This window comes from Halictus rubicundus, chromosome 5 (genome assembly GCF_050948215.1).
Source record: "Halictus rubicundus isolate RS-2024b chromosome 5, iyHalRubi1_principal, whole genome shotgun sequence".
Lineage (NCBI taxonomy): Eukaryota > Metazoa > Arthropoda > Insecta > Hymenoptera > Halictidae > Halictus > Halictus rubicundus.
Genome location: NC_135153.1, coordinates 6,264,994 through 6,285,919, shown reverse-complemented (window position 1 = coordinate 6,285,919; position 20,926 = coordinate 6,264,994). Strand labels below are relative to the sequence as shown.

The following is a 20,926-nucleotide window of genomic DNA, read 5'->3' as shown; positions in this document are numbered from 1 at the left end:
GCGCCGTATCTTTTGTTTTTATACATTGTTATCGACCGAATCTCACGCCTACGTACGTTATCTTACCACAACGTAGCATTAGATAAGAGGTAATATTGTATATAAGTAACCATATTCTTTTAAGAAGTTCGTTTATTGAATGTAGATAGCGAACAAGAAATTATATAGTGCGGAAACTATACTAACATAAATTATAAGGATACTATTACATAATCGAGCGTCAACAACATATTGTTATATGTACATTATCGATTTGTCTAAATTGACCAACATTGTAATCAACTCTTCCGATTGCGGGACATTTTAGTCTGAATATAAATTTTTGGTTGTACCTTGAATGAATTAGAGGAAAACTGGTTCGTCAATTTGTTACAACATCCTTTATTGAGAATCTTTCGATAATCGTCCGCGAATATATAAAAATAGTTTTGTCAATCCTCCGTATGCTACGCCGGGGTCATTCGTGACCCGTCAATATGGACAATTATATTCCGATATAAGACGACGCTTTTCATTTCGATATAAGAAAATCGCTATCCCCTCTTCTTCTTCATACGAAATACGACGAAGGCCGGCCCCAAGCAATGGTCTTATATCGAGAGAGAACTGTAATGAAATATCGGCGTGGGTCAGAAGTGACCCACAGGCCTGGAACTCGCAGTAGTCCGAGGGCTAATAAATCGTCTTATAAAGGAATACAACTGTATTAGTGAAATATCGGCGTGGGTCAGGAATGACCCATAGGCTTAGAACTCGCAGGAGTCCGAGGGTTAAAGCAGCACGATTGTACATATCACAATGAATTCTCTCGACCTAGGCATTTCGTTTGGTTCGAACGTCTCCGCCTACTACAATATAAAAATAACATTTAGTGCGTGTTCACACAACATTTATTTTACTACGTATCATTAAATAGCATGTGTCCCACATATATATATATATATATATATATATATATATATAAAAATAGAGTATTCAACTAGACATTGCTGTAAACCTCTGTACAAAATACATTTTCAGAAAATTATTTACAAAATTTCCGTGTCGGTTTTCTACATGAATTCACTAAAAACATCTCTCCGAGCGTCTAACTAATTCCCACTCTTGATTCCTCCGGGTGTATAACGTGAAGTTCCTGCAAACGCAACGAAACGCGTTAAAAACAGTCTGTGATTCGCCTTCGAATCGGGCGTCGAATGATGGGCGGTGGTTACCTGTAATATTTTATAGTGGCCTGCTTTCACATCGTCCTGGTTCTGCTCGGGGGCCTGATTGATTAGGAGCGTCGGATTTTCCGTGTCGAGCGGACCGAACGCCCAGCCTCCTTCTCCGTCGAAGCGTAACAAAAGTTTATGGTATTTCGCGAGCGATGCCACGCGATGGGTGATCGTCAGCAGCGTGATGCCTTTCCTCTTGGCGGTCTCGTAGATGACTCCTTCGGCCTCGAGGCTGACCGCGCTGGTGCACTCGTCCAGCAGGGCATATTGCGGCGCATGATAGAACAACCTGGTCATGGCTAGCCTCTGTTTCTCGCCGCCAGATAGAGTCGAGTCCCAGTCGCCCATGGCGTCCAGTCCTTCCGGTTCCCGTTCCGCCAATCCCCGTAGATCAACTTCCTCCAACAACTTGAGCAGCACTTCGTCCGAGCATTCCTCCGTCTGCGACTCCGCCGGGTAGATGATTTGATCCCGCAGACAACCCACCGTCATGTAAGGTTTCTGCGGGATATAGAACAACGCCGGCCTTCCACAGTAGTTCTCAGGTGGCCTGATCAAGGTGCCACCGTAAACTGGCCACAGGCCGGAGATTATGCGAAACAGGGAGCTCTTTCCGCATCCGTTCGGTCCAGTGATCAATATGTGATCACCTGGTTTTATCTGTGAAAAGAACATTTTGATGCTTCGATTATCGGAAATTTTGTAAAGGTGTCGACTACTCACGTGAATTGATAACCTAGGCACGATCACTTCGCAATTCGGCGTCACTATTGGCACGTCGATTAAGCTTATACTGCCGTCTGTACTTTCTTGCACGATTCCTATGATGATACGTTTTATTAGAAATTGTATAATGGAATATTTTACGAGCTGTTCATGAAAGCTTACCTTTGATCACCGGTGCGCCATCCTTCAGCTCGATTACTCTCTCCGACGCGTTAGTTGCATTACCGTTCGAAAGTTTTATAGGACTATTAACAATATTTCTTCTATATTTACACAATGCCGCGTCTTTAAATACGTCTAACATCTCGCTGACTCGTGCCGCGTACCCTGCCAGTGCTACTAATTCCTGCAATGAATTAAACACCATACATTTCCATACAACGTATACATAGTTTTAGCATTAACCTCTTGCCCTTATTTTGTGGTTATAGCGATTAGAAATTCTTCATCGTTCAGAATTTCATCGGAAAAAAGAAAGTTTATATTGACGCCCATGTTTTCTCTAAAGGCTGTGCAGGGTGTCCTAAAAATGTATTTCCTTGGAAAGGATGATTCCCAAGGGCATTTGAAATAACTTTTTCCTTTACGAAAATATTCCCCGCGGCTTCGTTAAGAAGTTATTATCGAAAAACGCGGACCAATCAGAGCGCGGCTGCAGCGGACGGATGCCGGCTCAGCCAATGCCAACGCTACGCTCAGCCGGACCTGTCACCGAGCCGGAATCCTTCTGCTATAGTCGCGCTCTGATTGGCCCGTGTTTTTCATTAATAACTCCCTAATAAAGCCGCGAAGAACATTTTCGCCAAAGAAAAAGTTCTTTTAAATGATTTCAGGATTCACCTCGTTTAAGGAAGTGTATTTTTGGGGCACCCGGTATATCAACTACAACAAAATTATTTAACACTAGGTTTACGGGGCACTAAATATGCCTAACATTACTTTATAAAAATAACGAAAACGTATCTATCCAAATATTTAGCCATTCCTTTTACAATATATACCCAAAGAAATAAATTTGTTGACTAAACCCGTAAACCTAGTGTTAAAGGAAATTAGTAACACACATTAGACCCTGTGTTCAGAATCTTCGTCACTGATATCGTAGGGCAAGGGGTCAATTCGACTTCATTTTCTTACCTTATACGACGACATGAGCCTTTCGACGGCGTCCGCGCCAGAGCTTAACAGATTTTTCGAAGTGGTCAGATATCTGGTCCTCTCGCTTACCCCGCCTATTTAAAAAATGCAGTTTCATGAAATATCGCCGTTCCCCAATCGTTTTCGAGTCGCGAATACGTACCGTCGCCGTCATCGGTGATAGACGAAGGTCTCGAAGTGACCGCGGTGTAAAGAACAGGCATGGCGATAACTAGAAGTCCGGTGCCAGACCACACGTACTTCATCAGCAATTGCTCCAGCATCACGTACCACAGCTTGAGCGTCAACACTCTTCTCAGATGCGAGACAAGGGACTTGTACGCGGTAGTCAGATACCGATGTTCCGTACAGTGTCCACCGTAAAACGCAATTTCCTCCGCGTGGGCGCTAATGCGAGCGTGAGCCTCTCTCAACCTTCCGCGTCTGGAAGCCTCCTCTGCGACCAGTTGGCCGAACTTTGGAGAAGTGAGACGCAGAATTTGACCGGTCACAGCTATCACCGCGGATGCCAGTAAGGGGCCTGCAAAGTCGACAGATGTTAGAAAGTAAGATAATTTTAAGATAGGTTTAGGTTAGGGTAAGAGCGGCGCGAGGAAGGAAGGGTGAGGATAGTTGAATTGTAACCCCGAGGGGAACAAAATAAAGTACTACTATAGATTCCTTGTTTCCAAGCGGTTGCCTTACCTTGCATTCTTTTGGCGCCCATTTTGGACGCGAAAGACATAAGCGCAATGCCCACCAGGGCACAATCCAGCAACGGCTTGGTCAAACTGGAGTACAAGTGCGCCACAGAACCCGCCAGTTCAGACAAATCGTCTGTCAGTCTTTGCTCGGCACCTCCGAGTCTATTGTCTAATGCGGATACTCTATAGTAGGTTTGCTGACTCAGATACATTTTGTAAGCATGCTCCACCAGGCGTCCCCTTCAAGAACAGAAAGGATTGTTTAGTTCAAGTGTTTGTACACCGAATTGGATAATTTTCAAAGAAAGGCTTTCAACCTTGGAGTTCTCAAAACTTGAAGGGCTCAAAATCATAAAAATATTCTCGTATAAAGACGAAAAGTTGGAGCACGTGAAACCGTTTTCGCCTATTTTTGTCGGTAACATGGTCACTCTACCTTACCGCGAATCTACGGAGACTTGGCCCCTAACCCTTTGCATACTGGCGTCACCGCAGGATTTAAAATCTGTTGATATTGATTAGACTCTTACGCGTTTACGACAGAACTAGATAAGAGGAACGCGAGATCTGTTGTTTTCAACATGGTAAACCTTTTATGAAAGGAAATCATTCTACTTTGCAGTGCTACTATTATTTACATAAAAATTTTCTCTTTCCGAAACGAAGTTCTCGGTTCCCGTTGTTGCAACCGAATGGGTCTAACAAAGATCTGACTCATCGAAGATCATACGCGCAACGGCGTGCAAAAGATAAGAACGACTTCCAGAATTTTTCGGACCCTGTTCTGCGTACCCCACTCGATCTGTACGTTCAAAATACAGCAGCAATGCCCTCGCAACGAAGAGTCGATTCCCAACAACCGTTGACAAAGAAAACAGATCACGGGGTCAAATAAACATTACACAATCGGAACAGAAAAATGAAATACGAGCGTCTCTCGAGCAGACCAGAAGAACTCGCGAGCTGGGTTATGGGAACGTAGATGTCAGTTTATTCTAAACCGTGCGAGCATAAAAACATGCTCTGTCGTGCAGCGTCGAGCAGGAAACGTGACACACGTTATTCCGCGTGCGCGCGCGCTCGCTCGCTCGCTCGCGCGTTACACAATGGAATCAGGTTCCCGGAGCCACCTGCTAGAAGTAGCGTGGTGCGCACGGCGTGTCCACGGGGACGTACCTAAAGCTAAGAGCCAGGCGACCCTCGAGATATCGAATGGCCGAGTTGACGAAGGTCGCGGGCAGAGCGATGGCGAACCATCTCGCGAGCATCCAGAAGAATCCCTGGACGTCTCTGAGAACGATCCTCTTGACGATCTGTCCCTCGAGGGTGGCCACGTAGACCGATAGGAAGGTCCTCGCGAGCAGCGTCAGAGTGGCGCACGTTAGAAGACCGGCCTCGCGCGTTCTCCATCCCGGCACCATGATCTTCAGCAGGGCGATCAGCTGTTTGACGAACTGGCGGTCCAGGCCGAGGCTGGACTTGCCGCCGCCGCCGGCGGGTCTAACGGTAGTTCTTCCGTTAACGGCATTATTCTTACTGCGGCGGGTCGAATTCTTGCTGTTCGCTTGCCCCTGCCGCTTGCTCTCCTCGTCCCGCTTCTTCCTGCTCTGCTGGTACTTCGCGATCCCGGAAGCGACCAACGGGTAGCCTATCTTCAGGAGATAGAGCGTCGTCACCAGACCGACGACGCCGCGCGTCAGCTTCTCTTGTCTGATGCCGTATTTGGTGGAGGTCTTGTCGATCAGCTTCGAGAACACGGACGACATCCTGCCGCCGGGGGCCGCACTCTCATCCGGAGTGCCGCACTAGCAGCCGTCGCCGCTGCAGCCGCGTTCCCGTTTTCTGATGCGCAGATCACAGGCTCCCGCGAGAACCGTGTTCGACTGCGAGTTTTGTCAACGGAAGCGGCTCGTCATGTTGCTAACACGGGTCCCTCTCTCTTTCGTTCTCACCTCGCTCTCTCTCTCTGTGTCTGTCGTTGGATCACGCGGAACACGATGGTACGCACCGAACCAAGAAAAGAACCGCACAACTCCGGCGAGGCGAGGCGATCCACGTAGACCGGCCACCAGCTGGCGACTGCTCGTCCGTTGTTCGTCGTGCGTTACGTCTCCCGTGGTTCGCCGCTTCGCTCCGCTCCGCTCCGTTCTCTTTTGGGCCCTCTCCTCGCCGCGGCAGGCAACAGGCAGCGGTGACTGGTTGCTCGGTTAGAGCGGTTCGCTTGTCTGCCGCTGGACTTGGACCCGAGAGCCCGTGCTCGCGCCGCGCGTCATCCGTTTCGTGCGAATCTCTATCGTACCTATACACTTCGCTCCGACGAGCAGTCGAAGTCACGAAAGGTAAACAGATGCACGCAGCGAGACCAGTCCCCGATTTTAACGCACCTCTTCTGCGCGGCGGAACGAATGCCCACGGTAGGAAAAATATCGGTGTTACACGTTGCCTGCAGTACGTACAAATACTATTTTTAACACTTGACACTTCATTTTACCGTGTTCTCAAAATGTAATATACGCGAAGGGTTTTTCATTTATATACACGCCAACCTGTCGCCCGACAATGTCGAGTCAGACTCGTGTTGAAGATTCTGAACAGAGTCGAATAAAACGAAATCAAATAAAATTCTACTTTGTTGTAGTCGATGTTAGCCTTTGCAGAAAACGTAGGCATAAAATAACTATAAACTTTCTTTTTTTCTGTGAAATTCTGAACGATGCGGAGCTTGAGAACTGTAACCACAAAATGAATAGTAATTCAACGGGTTAACTATAACATTTATAATAAATCGCATATAATAATAATAAAGTATAATAAGCCGTATCATAAGTGAATATAAGTGACCTATAAATGATCAAACTTCGACACGACGCGTAGAATACAATGCAATTAGACATAAACTTTACCGTGAAATTCAAGGTCAAGGACAATTTTGCGGCAACCGTTTTTGCAGATCATCATCGATCCGAGGATGTAGAGTACGTCTACGGCAGCCAAGAGCAAGCATTTCTTTACACCCTGTACATTAAAATCGAAGACGACCCACCTCTGCTTACGTTTCGACTGGTCTCGTTTGGATCGAGTACAGTAGACTCTCGTACAACGCGATCAAAGAAACTGTTTAAACGGACTGAATACGTGTATTCCACGTGACAGTACGGTGAAAAATTGTTTAAAAAGACTGTACTCTTACTGCCACGGGAGATCCATGAATATATGTATAGTCAGTGCCGGATTAAGACCTTTAAAGGCCCCCTAAGCACTTGAGAGATTTTGAGGCCCCTTTATACAGGGTGGACCTACACGATTTCTTAGGCATTTTCGATAATTTGATTAAGAAGGGTTTTTATTAATGTGTAAATGTACAATTTTCTCTATTCTTTCGATCTTTCGATTGTTATTATTGATTGTCTATGCAAAAGACTAATATTATAATATTATTATTACTATGCGAAAGATTAATATTATAATATTATTACTATGCAAACTAATATTAACTATGGATTATTACTATGGAAAAGATGCAAAATTCAGAAAATTTCTATGGCGTCCCCCTTCTCCTGACGTCCTAACCACGTGCTTACTTTGCTTGTTGGTTAATCCAGCACTGTACATAGTAAATAATTTCTGTGTAAATAATTTTTTGATCGCATCGTAATGGAGCCGAGTGTTCCTATATACGCGCACTAGAACAGCACTTAGAGCACAAGAAAGTTTCGGGGTTTACGGAGCCCCAAAACCGACTATTATTATTTTATCAAAACAACAAGAATGCACCTATCCAAAATTCGTAGCCATCTTGTTCACAATATACACCCAAAGAACTTTCTTGAACAATTCCTCACGGAGCTTTACAATCTCAATAATTGTAAATGAAGATTAGAACCCGCCATTTTGACCGGGGCCCGTGAACCCACTGTTTAAACACGGGTCGGTGAGATTTCTGAATTGAAGTACTCTTTCAATCTTCCGTAATTCCTCGACGAACTCTCGTTTTATCGGGGTCTGATGGTGTGTAGGTGTGCACAGGTTATTCGTTGCCGAAAACAAATTCTTCTTCGCTCGTGTCGTTTAGCCGAACACGTTGACTGCCCGCGTGACTCATAGCACGCATCACGCGGTAACGTAATCGCACTCGACCGTTCGTATCGCTCTCTTCGGACGCCTAACCGGAAGATCGCGCGATTCGTCGATCGAGATGGTCGCGCCAGTGGAACCAAACTGTAGGGTACGGATTGCTTTACACTAGGGTTGTGAATCGTTCGAGCTATAGACGACGACGACGACAACGACGACGGTCGAACGGAGTACAGTCGATTCGAAAAGTCGCCGAGACCGTTTCTAGCACGTTAGCGCAAAAATAGTTTTTTTTTCAATCAACTTCAGGGCTATTGTCCCAGTAGCCGTACACAAGCCGGGGCGAACAACTTTTATGTTTTTTAAATTATTCTACCAAAGTAATTGGGATTCCCTTAGTGTCCCTGACAGCGAGTTTGTATGTCTTTTATTTTTTAACAATCTACTCTAATCAAAATAATTTATATGAGCATGTCAAGTAAAACAATTTGAATGAATTTTAGTTACACCAAAAGTATTTTACCGTATATGGGAACGGGATGGATCAGTGATGGGCGCGGTAGGGGCCCCTGAAACGCCTGCTTCTCCCACCAGCCTCTGTTGTGGCGTCTTCGTTGCCCCACGGTAACGGCGCTGGAAGGGGAAAGTGGGTCCTATGGTGGGGGCAGTCTTGCCTGAATTCAAACAAAAATGCCCATGGGATAGATGAATTGAACAAGTTGTATTTTATTGCAAATGAATAATTCAATGTCAGAAGAGACGGTTGCTTCGGTCGCCATTTTTATGAGATTGGTTATCTAGGGTTAAAGTAGAAACATGATCGTGCAATACCGTGTTTGTTTATTGACATGCGATATTGACGCCGTTATCTCCAGATTGTTTAATACTCTTGTGGAAGTAATTGTTAGCCAATCTTTCAATTATTTTGAGGAGTGACAATAGTGATTAAAGTATATTTTCTGATATGTGGTACAGTTATTGGCAACTGTACACAAGTAGATGACTATGATAAAGTACTAGGTTAACTATAGAAATGTTTGAACAGACAGTAGTCGTGTTTATTGATCAGTTGGTCTAGTTTTGGCTCTAAAACGGCTTTCAATTTTCTTGGCACGGACGCGGTGGCACTGCGGTGAAAATTAACGAAATTTTTCGTGGCGCCATTGCCATCCAGTGGGAAAAAATGTACAAAATATTTCAAGACCAAAGTTACTCCTTGCAATTAAATCTGTCAAATTAGAAAATTAGAAAGTAAAATCGAACAACAGCCAAATTTTCAGTGGGTAATTTTAACTGCGTGGAGTGAATTTGCCAGCAAAAAATTGCGTAATAGTTACGCTCTACATACGTAATTTATTCTGTTCTGTGTTTCCGGATTGGAAATTTTCCTTCATTAGTAAGAATGATATTCGAATAGTTAACGATACGTGGTACAAAATTTCAATTGCATAATATTCAGTAGCAAAAAATAGGAGTTTCAACAACACTATTGTCGTGTTTCGTTAGATTTTTTCCGACTATGCTTAACCAAGAACTACTCGTTAAAAAATGACGTTAAATCACTCGAAAATGTAATTTTTTTAATACCGTCATTATAATTTTAGATACCGCAGTGTATTTTGTCACCAGCGTGGAAGGACTAACGTGATCGCTGTCACCTATATATGGATGACGCAATTAACTCTCCAGATTTCCAAATTAATTAATTTTTTTCCTTGGTACATTGCGTGTAATAAATTTGAATAAGATTTAGGAGAGAGGCGTCGCTATAATAAATATGCAATTTTTGCAAAATATTTTGCAAGTTTGCAAAATATGCACACGTTGGTTACTAAATACTTCTCAGAAATTATTTTCATTTACTCCCTTTTATCGTGTACCATGAGACTAAATAATTCAAATGTTCCAAAGAAGTTACAGAAACTTGAAATTTCCAGTGATCGTAGAATACAGTGAATTCTCGATATATGTCAGCAACACGGGTCTTGTCAGTGTCATGTATCGTCCAGGGGACATATCCGAGCCGTGTTATGTTTACACTCCTCGGCGTCCGAGGTCTCTCGAGCATCTTGGCCCCTCACGGGGTATACCCCGCGGTAGTGGGGATAATTCCGCGACGTTTATCATCCAGGCCTTGGCGACATATACAGTAGGAAAAGTTTCTTAGCATAAGAGATTTCCGTACACCGATTGAGCCGATATTTATTTAAAAAATCGGAAAAGTGTGTTAAATCGATAGGACGGTGGAGGATTCAATAATTCGTTTCGAGTTCGCGAAATTTTGATGGCTTCGAACGCGACGGAGTGCAAGTTCGTATTTCCGAGTCGATTGATAAGTTGTATCGCAGCTGGAATCGGCAGCTTGCTCGAAACTGGGAACACATGGCGCATTTGCGGATCAAAGTGCCGCTACTTAACTGTATCCGCAACCTTCCACTCCTCGCTCCGGAGATAAGATTACGCTTGCATGTGGATTGAGCATGTTATTAAGCGTCTCGCGGATGCGTCTTCCCGCGTGTGTGCAGGCTCGAGTTTCTTTGTCTTCTCTCCTTTTTCTTTCCGTTTTCCCTTGTCTCCTTCGCGCGCGCGCAACCCTCCCCCCTCTCCACGCCATATCTCGCACAGTCTGTTTCCCCTTTCACCAGAAGCGTACACGGTTAAGGGCGAAATGTCACTGTCACACAACCGAGTCCGGCGATCCTCGGGGCTTTCGGCCGCTGCTCCGATGGCATCCAGTGAATTCTTATTTTAGGCGCAGACGTTGCACACGACTTTTGCCCCATCCTAACAGACTGCTCTAGCTAGCAGATATCGTTATTAGAGGGGTCAAGTATAAAACAATAAAAAGTGAACTTAAGGGCCCGGGATAGCCACGTGACTTTTTAATTAATAATTTCCATTCACAGTCTTCAGACACAGACTTAAGATTCGTCTTGGTCTTGACCCGACGGGTCTTAAATTCTCTCATCCGCATTCTTGAAAGAAGAAACACATTTCCCTGTGCCTCGTGTTGCATGAAATTAATGCAGAACATTTTTATTTTAACAAGATATAATTCCAAAGTCCAATTACTATTATTTATAATAGGATAGTGTGACATTATCTATCATAGATTTGAAGATCTTTCAAGATTTGAAGATTTCACGCCCTACAACTTATTAATTGTTTAATGAACGAGGAATAAAAACATTGAGAGAACACTCGCAGGAAACGCAATCAGCGACTGGTATTTTACGATGTGTCACACTGACACGGTATGTCTGCGGACTTTGACGACGATTTAAATACAATTGTCATTGCCATTCCGTTTACATGAAAGTATCTTCATATTTTAGTGTTGAAGTCAGCCCTGTAACGTGGAAAAAATAAAAGAAGAATGGACAATTGCGTGTAATGGACACCTGAAAAAAGAAAATTAGAAACAATCGTCTCACGTCTTGCTCAATTAGAATACTCGCCTGTCAACTAATTTTTAGCGAGTGATAATGCAAAGAAGGAACTAGAATAATGTTAATTAAAAATACCAACGCACTCATAGATATTCAATATTTTATTCATTCAATACACAAATAAAAATTAAATAAAACATTAAATAATTTAACCCTTAACGGTCCGGAAGTATTTCAAGTTTACTTCCCACCAGGTCCAAGCTATTTTTCATACGAAGAGAAACTGTGGACTCAACATTTTTATATCAAGTATAGAAAGAAAAATATTTATATTTTATTTTGTATATATTTATATTTTTTTGTTATTTTTGCCGCCATATACGCGGCATTGGACCCAGTAAGTAAAAGTGCCATACCGCTTATATGGCGACGTTGGTCCGTTAAGGGTTAATATTTATTTAGTGGGGAATAGCGCTGTAGAAAGGGAAATTAGAATGGGAGAGCGAGTCTCGATCTGGCGACACTGCGTAGAGCAGGCCAACTTCTTCCCCGCCGTCGCTTCACGACCCCCACCACCGGTGTATAGGTCCCCCCACCACTAGCCACTTCATATTACCCTACTGCGCTTTTATTTCTCTTGGAGACAACCCCCTATAGGTTCTTTGCCCCGTGTCCCTTTTTTCCACACTCCATAGGAGCATGGTGGGGAGTCTCAGGAGTGGGAAGATGACACCCTTGTGGCTCGCGAGCCACCAGTTGCCCAGACATGTCCTGTGGAGTAAGTACTCTTACTTTCGCGGAACGATAGTGACAACAATACTTAAATCGCAGTCAAAGTTCAGCAACGAGGCTCTTTAATACGTTAAACGCTGTGTCAGTTCTTGTGGACGAACATGTCCACTGTCTTAATAAATTCGTTTGGGACAGATTAAACAGAAATAAGGTAAGCAAGTATTTCGCTTATTTTTTGCATCGAAATTTACATGAAATTGAAGTGGAAAGCAAGACAAAATTAGCTCCGTGTTTAACGTGTTGAACAAAGCTTTTAAAATATATTTTCTTTGTAACAGCATTTTAATGAGCACGGCACTTAAATTTGCATGAGCAATCAAAATGTACAATTAATTTTAAAGCTTCGATGTTGCAGATTTTCTTACATGTTAATTACATGTTACTTGTTCTTAAGAGAACGCTCAAGAGTTCTAAACTAACTTTTAATTAACTAACTGAGCATGTTGTATTATACAAATCTGCTCCGATTTTACGAAACAAACAACAAATTTTTTCCGCACAATTGTCCATAGTACCCAGTTATTAACCGCCACGAAAAACTGTCGACTGAGAATCGACAAAAGGAGGAAAGAAGCGCAATAAAATCTCGAGTTATGACCAGAAAAAGTTGTTTTCCAGACCACCGTGCGATGGAAACGTTAACCGTCCACGGCGCACAGTGGGCAATTTGGACGAAATCGTATTCAAAATCAAAGAACTTTCGATAGAAATGAGGTAGAGCTATGAAATTTTTTTTAAATGAAAGCTGAAACTTTGTAAAATATGGGAAAAATAGAGAGATTATTACCATCCAATCATTTCAACGAAAAAATGACTTCATTAGTTTTTGTCACAAAAATCTATTTTTTTCAAAATCCTGAGGTCGTAGACAAATTTTGAGACCAGATTTGAAATCAGCGTGAAAAAATCTATGAGAAATTTGTGCGCGTTTAACGAATTTTCTCGAGGTTAAAAAACGTTCGTACCACAATTCCTCTATTTTTCCTATATTCTACAAAGTTGCAGCTTTCATTTAAAAAAAATTTCATCGCTCTACCTCATTCCTATCGAAAGTTCCTTAATTTTGAATCCGATTTTGTCCAAATTGCCCACTGTGCGGCGCGAGGATGCAGACTTTTACTGACGCCGGCCAGCGTGCACTGACCCCCGTTCCGTGAATTGTCTTCGCGTCTTCTGAACACTTTTTCCGAGAATTCAGGCAGCTACTTATCTAGCTGGCTCGATCTTCTTCTAGGTGTGCGAGTAGTCCAGATGCTGAAAGACATATATCTTGTAGCTAAGCGGTAGGTCTCGACATTTAACCGGCCCCGCGGATACGTTTACGTTCGTACACTGCGCGGCTATTTTCGGCAGTATGGTCGATAGTAGAGTATATGTAAACAGTGACATGAGCGCGGGCAAAAAAACTCGACAGAAATATGTCGTCGTCTGTTTATTTTTCGGTGGCATTCGCTGGAAATTCGAAATCGTTGTTGGTTTATTTTTCGGGAGATCAAGGGTTCGATATTGTTCAAAATAAAGCGCTCTAACAATTCCGTTTGCTACAATACCCAGACCCTTTTACATATACAGGGTGTTTCACCTAACTCGAGCATCTATAATATTTCGCTTGTTTTTTAAACGTTAGTTGGTTCAGAGGCAAAAAATTTGTCCAGCTTATATTTTTTGAGATTTCAAGGTCCATATCATAATATTACAGGTTGTTGGATTCGTCTTGACCTTGGCTATCATATAGCGATAATAAAAATATATCATTCCATTTAAAAAAACTTCGATGACCTTGAAATCTAAAACAATATAACCTTGAACAAATGTTTTTGCCTATCATTATATTTGCCCCTCTGAACCAACTAATGTTTTCCTCTGAAATTTTCTTCTATCGTAAAAAACAAGCGAGATATTTTAGATGCTCGAGTTAGGTGAAACACCCTGTATTTAAAATAAAAAGAAAAACGCGATTTTAGAAATCGTGCCAAGCGGAAACGTGTCCCGTCGTAAAAATGACAAATGGACTGTAAAAAATAATCTTTGCTCTTAGTTTCCTGAAGGAGAATGTTTATCTGTAACGGCATAGGTGACCGTAACATTGAATTTCAAGATGACGGCGACCTTGTCGACGGAAACGGTCGTCCGAAATGAAAACACAGTTTGATACTGCGGTCGCAGTAACCTAAAGTCCGAACGTTTTCCAATACACGTTTCTCGTGGCGAGCATATCGCGAAATGCGAACCGCAACAAGGTCAGTGCTCTGCTCTGATTCGCATTAGGCGGCCGAGAGCGTCTTTCTGCTCGTGGCCTAATGCAGCTCATGCTTCTCTTCGCGATTGAATGATACACTGAAGAGGGCAGCACTGAATTAACAGTTTACCTACCGGCGGCGATGACTTGATGGTCTTTCATAAATAGAATAATTGACGGTTTTCTGACAGATTATTGAATGACGATTGCATGTTCAGCCGCGAAATTACAAATTGTCTTCGGTGACGTCGCTTAATAATCTTTTTTGTGTAATTTCTATTTAACGACGGGGACGACTTAATGGCGTTTCAAAAATGAAGTAAGTAGTTTAGGATTTTCTAATAGATTGTTGAATGACGATTGCATTTTTAGCCGCGAACTTACAAGTTGTCTTTGATGACACTGTTTAATTATTTTTTAAGCAATTTCTATTCAACTCTTTACCTTCCTCAATTATTTGTGATTTTTTAAAAATGATTTTACCGTAAAAGGCTAGAGCTTCATGTCCCTGCGCGGGGAACGTCCTCCAGTGGAGGGAATAGGCGAACTGACTAAGATCGTGCAGCTCCGTTCAGCTTAGATCAAGACTTTACTGTAGTTTCATTTTGGTAGCTAAACTGGCAAGATAATATTGGAAATAATTAAATTAAATTATAATTAAAATTGTCAGAGTACAAAACGGTAAAAAATTATATAAAAAATGTATACTTCAGAAAATCTGCACGGTTGTTTTTGCTTATTATAATAAGCCTTCAGTGATTAGAAATGAAACATTTAAAATTATCAGTGCGTGAAACAGATAAGTGGCAACGGCGAACAAAATCATGCATATCTTCGCAATTTCGAAACATAGTAAGTATATTTTTCATTTTTATATGGATCGTAAAGAGACGTACAAATTATCAAAACAATTTGCCAGTTGTTTACGTCTTCATAACATGTAAATAAAATGTTTCTTTAATTTTTCGAAGAAGAAGTGTTCTTTGGGCCGTGACATTAACCGTGAGGTTTAATTACGAACTCATCCGGTGTGAAGGGTATAACGGTCATATGCAATGTTTATTTATAGTCAGTTTATGTAAAAGACATATTTAATTGCGACATCGTGCTGCAAAACGTTTAAATCGCAACATAGTGCATTTTGTTAGAACGAATATGAAAATCACTCTTGCACATTGTGAAAAGTAGAAAAATTATGGCAAATTGGAATAGACGTCCAGTTTTTCAATTTCAGTGGATAACTTTACAATAAATATTAAAGAAGCTAATGCAACGAACAGCTATTTAGTATTACCATATCAATTTGAGGAAATTGTTCAAAATTTTTTTATTTTATGTTCAATGAAAAATATATTTTCCTAAGTCGGCTATTGTTTAGAATTTGTTAATTATTTAATCGTGAAATTCGATTTTCCCGATCGTTTTAAAGAATATACAAAATTAAATGGTGAACAGGACAATGGGTTTAATTGAAATTAAATTGCAATGGGTTTAAGTACCAGTGACAGATCGTTTCGGCACGAAAATTACTGTATAATGTCACCGTTTCAAAACGAGATAGCATTCCGCGGTATGACGCCACGGACACGGCATAAGGAAACATTCTAATCGCGTATTTTGCAATATCACGATGTCCAAAAAAATTAATTATCATTTATTTCCTTGAGATGGAAAAAAACATGTTAGGATCGCGGTCCGGAACAGGTCTCCAGCATTAATAAGCTTGTTTAATCCCACCTTTTTCGACAGCCTCGGCCGAGTTTGTCGACCATATTGCTAATAAGCACATCAGCCTTAAAGCAAAAAGATGTTTAATGCTAGATTAACGGGACTCGTCAAAATGACGGGTTTTAATATTTTTTACTTACGATTATAAAGATTCATCCATCAGGGATTTTTCAATAAATTTATTTCTTTGGTTATATATTACAAAAATCTACGTAAAGGCCTGGATCGACATATTTTTGTTATTTTTATAAAGTAATATAAACTACTTTAGCGAGGCTAAAATAAAGATTAATAACAAAATATAAAATACTTCCAGTGCTCCGTAGTCTAATATTAACATGTTTAAAAATTCAAAATATTTTAACTTTTTCAAACTAATTACCACAGCCTCGAATAACTTGCCAGAATTGTTGATACACTTAAAACTGTCTCTCTGAATCATCGCAAGTGGAAACACCGTTTATCATACGCGTGCACACATAAATCATTGCATGAGAATATGTTTAGTATAATCTCCTGTAACAATGCTTTCCTTTATGCGACTGTCGCGAATGCAAACATGACGCTAGTTTGCCTCGTTGAAATTATTGGTAATATTATTTTTATCTCAATTTTTCCTTTTGAAAGAGTAAACACAAAATCTTGTGTATTACAAAATCTTTGAAAACACTTTCAAATTTGAAATTGTTGCCAGCTAGAAAGATCACATTGACCATTATGGAACGCGACAATTAACGCGAAGTCAGGATCTAAAAGATGCCCCCCCCCCTCTACGCATAGAGATTCCCAAAGTTTTCCCTGGACCAAATTGTAAATTCCAAAATACTTGGCGGGCCAAATTGTAAATTCCAAAATATTTGGGGGTCCAAAAACAAAAATTAAAAAGTTAAACATAGGGGGAAGATCTATACTAATTTTATAATGTTCTTTATTTATGACAATAATTACTTTTCATTAACACACTTAAACAATTAATTCGCGGGCCGCATTTCCAGGGTTTGGTAGAGGATCAAAAAGAAATGGACGACAGTGAACCCATTAACATTGACTCTTAGTCTCCGAGAGCAGACAGTGACAAGCATCAAAAATAAATTTTTTCAAGTACCTTCTAATTTGAATTTTTGTCGGCTAGAAGGATCGCATGGTCTATTGCGAAAGGTGGCAATCAACGTGACAACAGGATCTGAAGAATGAGCGCGTGGACCCTGCGTCGAGGATCAAAAAGAAATGGACGACAGTGAACCCATTAACATTGACTCTTAGTCTCCGAGAGCAGACAGTGACAAGCATCAAAAATAAATTTTTTCAAGTACCTTCTAATTTGAATTTTTGTCGGCTAGAAGGATCGCATGGACTATTGCGAAAGGTGGCAATCAACGTGACAACAGGATCTGATGAATGAGCGCGTGGACCCTGCGTCGAGAATCAAAAAGAAAGAGACGACAGTGAACCCATTAACATTGATTTGTAGGCTTTGGGTTGAAATGCTCGGTAGAATACCGGTCCAGCCATTACGCGTGTTGCCACCGGCACGGTCGAAAGTGTTAGTCGTGACATTCGCGCGGTCCGTGAAGGATTTTGAGAGCGGACGCTGGCCGCTGCTAGCCAGGACGACAGGGAAAGCGGACTCCTTTCGTTCTCTACCAGCTTCGCTGGCGTTTTGCTTTGCGTGCGAAACAGAGAAAGTAAAAGTAAAACCTATCGGCTGGAGGCTGGTTTCTTCCATCGTTCGCTTTCGTTCTCGCCGAATATTTGCGCCTAATGAGCGGACGAGCTGCTTCATTCCAATCCGCGAACGATTTTCCCAACAGCTCGATCAACTCGCTCAAACACACGGACAAAACTCGTATCTGCACGGCGGATTATTATGCAAAATAAAAAATGTTTGCATCGATTGCAAGACGCAGGGGCGAAATAAAAATTTATTTCTTCTTTTAATTATTTTGTTACGTTGAAACCAATACGCTGACGTCCTTAAATCTTTTTAATACGTTCACTGCTTTGAATTGTGGTTACCCATTTTTGTCATAAATGCATAAAATCCGCAGTCTACAGATTGTTATTGAGATTAATACATTTATGGCTTCTGAAAATTTTCAAAAAATTCTATAATATAAAATTCCACGGAATTTAGCACGATTTTTATTTATTCCAGATCTACAACGGTTACTACCACTGAAACATAGATTTTATTTCTTTCCACTTCCCTAAAATTTGATTAGAAAAATTAAAAATTGCATGAACATCCGCAGTCTAATTATAATATATTCTATTGTTGAGATTAATACATTGAGGCTCTTACATTCTTTTAATCTACCGCTTTAAATAAACTGCACCCACTACTTTTTCCCATAAATGCATAAACATCCGCAGTCTAATTATAATATATTATATTATTGAGATTAATACATTGAAACTCTTAAATTCTTTTAATCTACCGCATAAAATCCGCAGTCGACTCATTCCTCCTTTCCGATTTGAAATTCGTATGAATTGAAAAAATTCTGTACCATCGAACAACATTTTGTCCCCTGTCCAATGCCATCTCAAAAGTCGATCTGCAAATTTTTATTGTCACTGGCTCATTGCATTTTATCTGGAAAAATTGTGAATTTCTTTTTGGAAAAAGTTGATTGTCAGTCTGTTGGGCAACACAATTGTTGCAGACTGTACGAGCCTTTTTTTCTTTTGCTGTTTTACATTCGTGCTCGACGTTTCCTCCGAGCGTCGAATAAATGAAGAAATCAATTTTACAATATTTGCATAACGCGTCCACGGAATAAATCAATTGAACAGCGGGCATTGTGCGTGCCGCTCTAAGCTCACGGTTGACAATTTAAAAATTTACAACAGCAATTATGCCAGCATTGCAAACGGTTGGACATTTTTTTTTTTTGCAATGACTGACTCCCGTCGTCTTTTTGTCGTTTATCCGTCGGACACGTAAAAGCGGAAAACTGGGATAGGACTGCGGAAAACTATCGCGAGCGTGTTGCACGCACGCGCATCCAGTCGGTAATGATGATGACGATGTATGTATCCATGATAATGAGGAAAAGATAGGTCAGATGGTAACATACGAGGTGACTTGGGTAACCCGGCAATTCCGACATGTTTGCGACCACGCAAATTGCAGAGTACTTCGGTAGAACGAAGTTCTTTCATTTTTTTTTCGTTCTTCCCTTGCCACACTATTGAGAAATCAACACTAGAGATCGTCGACTGCGATACGACCTATTTCGCCAAATGGTATGCTTTACGCGGTCATAATTGCCGATATGGCGAATCAAAATATTTAATAGCCTTCGTTATAGTTGGAATGACAGGTATGGTCTGATAACTGTCATTTAAATGTATTACTGTTAATAAACTGCGGAGTTTCGCGCGATTATGGCATGCGCGAATTCTTGGACCGTGTGAACGCATATTCGTTAATATTAAGCGTTCAATGTATTTTACACGTCGCGATTTATACAATTTATAAAATTATTTATATTTGTAATTTATAAAATTACGTTAACGCTACACCCATTACGGGTCTGTGTTTACTTTTATTTTGGGAAATGTTTATTGTACACGTGGTACATGGGTTTATTTGGCATTTTCTACAACTTCGGTAATTGTGGAATAATAAATTTTATATTTGTCATTTGATGTGGCGAGTGACAATTTCTCTCTCACATTTTTGTTATGAAGAAGAAATGTCTATGAGAAAAAGTTGCAACAAACTAGAGCGGCATAAAAACGGATTTCTCTTCATAGATTTAGCAGATTGAAAATAGTGTGAAAATTTTGAAAAATTCGTTGGTTGTCTTTACTGTTCTGTATTTGTCCTACTCATTTTTAACACTATAAAATTAGCTGTCTAGTGGAGAATTAGTTTAAAAAGTACGGTTTCGATGAACATTGATACACTTTAAATGAGTACTATGATTTAAGAGTCAATATAGTGAGCCAGTATAGTGATTTCTGCAAAAGTTTTTTAACTGATCGATAGTCCCAACGATAATATTCATTGGCGACATTTATCGAATAGTTAACAAGATCGACTCATCGATAGAGAATTTAATATTCACGACAGTCGAGACTCAGATTATCTTTCAATTTAGAAGAGCAATGCAATCGATCGTGATATCTTTATCGTAACCCGAGCCTATTTTTAGAGCTCGCTATTGCCGATCAACATCCGCGTGATCAATTATTCAAAAAATTTTTTACAAATCAAAATTTACATATAAAAATATTTTTACATATCAAAATCTACATATAAAAATATTTTAATTCTAGATATTTGCATATAGAATATTTTCTTTCAAAAACACATACACATATTTTCTTTCTTTCGAAAACTTTTGTTTTCTTTCGAAACATACCGTATAAAAAAATACGTAACTCGCGTAATTTTGATAATTTTTACTAAAAAAAAACCACACGTGTACTCCAAATACCAGTAAACATGTGTGCAAAATCCCAATGCAGAAGGTTCAATAGTTTCTCTAAAAAAATTCCTAAAGATTCATGCAAAAATGGTCTCGAATATCAGAATACCCCTTTAATGAACATGAGCTAATTAATCGAACAAACGGCTCGGAAAGAGACTTTCGTAATTCGCGATACGATCTCGCAAAGTCAGCAACGAAGTATGCAAATCAGAGGTCGATAGATTTTCGGTAACGTTGCAGGTCGGGTCATTGCAGATAATTATATTGATAAATTCGCATTCGTCACACCAGGCTGACGTAGAAAGACCGATACGTAAATTAAACTGCAGTGTTCGCAATTGCTTGTGGGAAAACTCCTTTAGATAAATATAAAATAAAATTTTCACATCCATCTTTTTCCTTAACAATATTAACGGGTTGGAGATAGAACAATAATACGCTTTAAATATTTCCTTTGGTTTGCGTTCGACCCAATTTT

The 20,926-nt window shown here is 40.6% G+C and overlaps 2 protein-coding genes across 2 annotated transcripts; both read right to left on the bottom strand.

Annotated features, from left to right (window-relative positions):
* Positions 1-114: 114 nt before the first annotated feature.
* Abcd (ATP binding cassette subfamily D) lies at positions 115-5,867 on the bottom strand. The gene is made up of 8 exons (XM_076787759.1): positions 4,961-5,867; positions 3,786-4,024; positions 3,244-3,621; positions 3,081-3,175; positions 2,106-2,289; positions 1,941-2,038; positions 1,215-1,877; positions 115-1,135 (listed from the first exon to the last, which is right to left on the bottom strand). The coding sequence occupies exons 1-8, from the start codon at positions 5,548-5,550 to the stop codon at positions 1,088-1,090; spliced, it is 2,295 nt and encodes a 764-aa protein (XP_076643874.1). The 5' UTR covers positions 5,551-5,867; the 3' UTR covers positions 115-1,087.
* Positions 5,768-7,178, bottom strand: LOC143354064 (uncharacterized). The gene is made up of 2 exons (XM_076787795.1): positions 6,975-7,178; positions 5,768-6,227 (listed from the first exon to the last, which is right to left on the bottom strand). The coding sequence occupies exons 1-2, from the start codon at positions 6,989-6,991 to the stop codon at positions 5,768-5,770; spliced, it is 477 nt and encodes a 158-aa protein (XP_076643910.1). The 5' UTR covers positions 6,992-7,178.
* Positions 7,179-20,926: the final 13,748 nt, after the last annotated feature.

What these genes read in the sequence shown, in the direction of transcription:
- Abcd (XM_076787759.1), bottom strand. Translation starts at nt 5,550, where the DNA reads ATGTCGTCCGTGTTCTCGAAGCTGATCGACAAGACCTCCACCAAATAC. An exon ending in GGGCGCCAAAAGAATGCAAG is followed by an intron (nt 3,622 to 3,785) that starts GTAAGGCAACCG and finishes TCGACTTTGCAG; the next exon opens with GCCCCTTACTGGCATCCGCG. An exon ending in TGCCTAGGTTATCAATTCAC is followed by an intron (nt 1,878 to 1,940) that starts GTGAGTAGTCGA and finishes TTCTTTTCACAG; the next exon opens with ATAAAACCAGGTGATCACAT.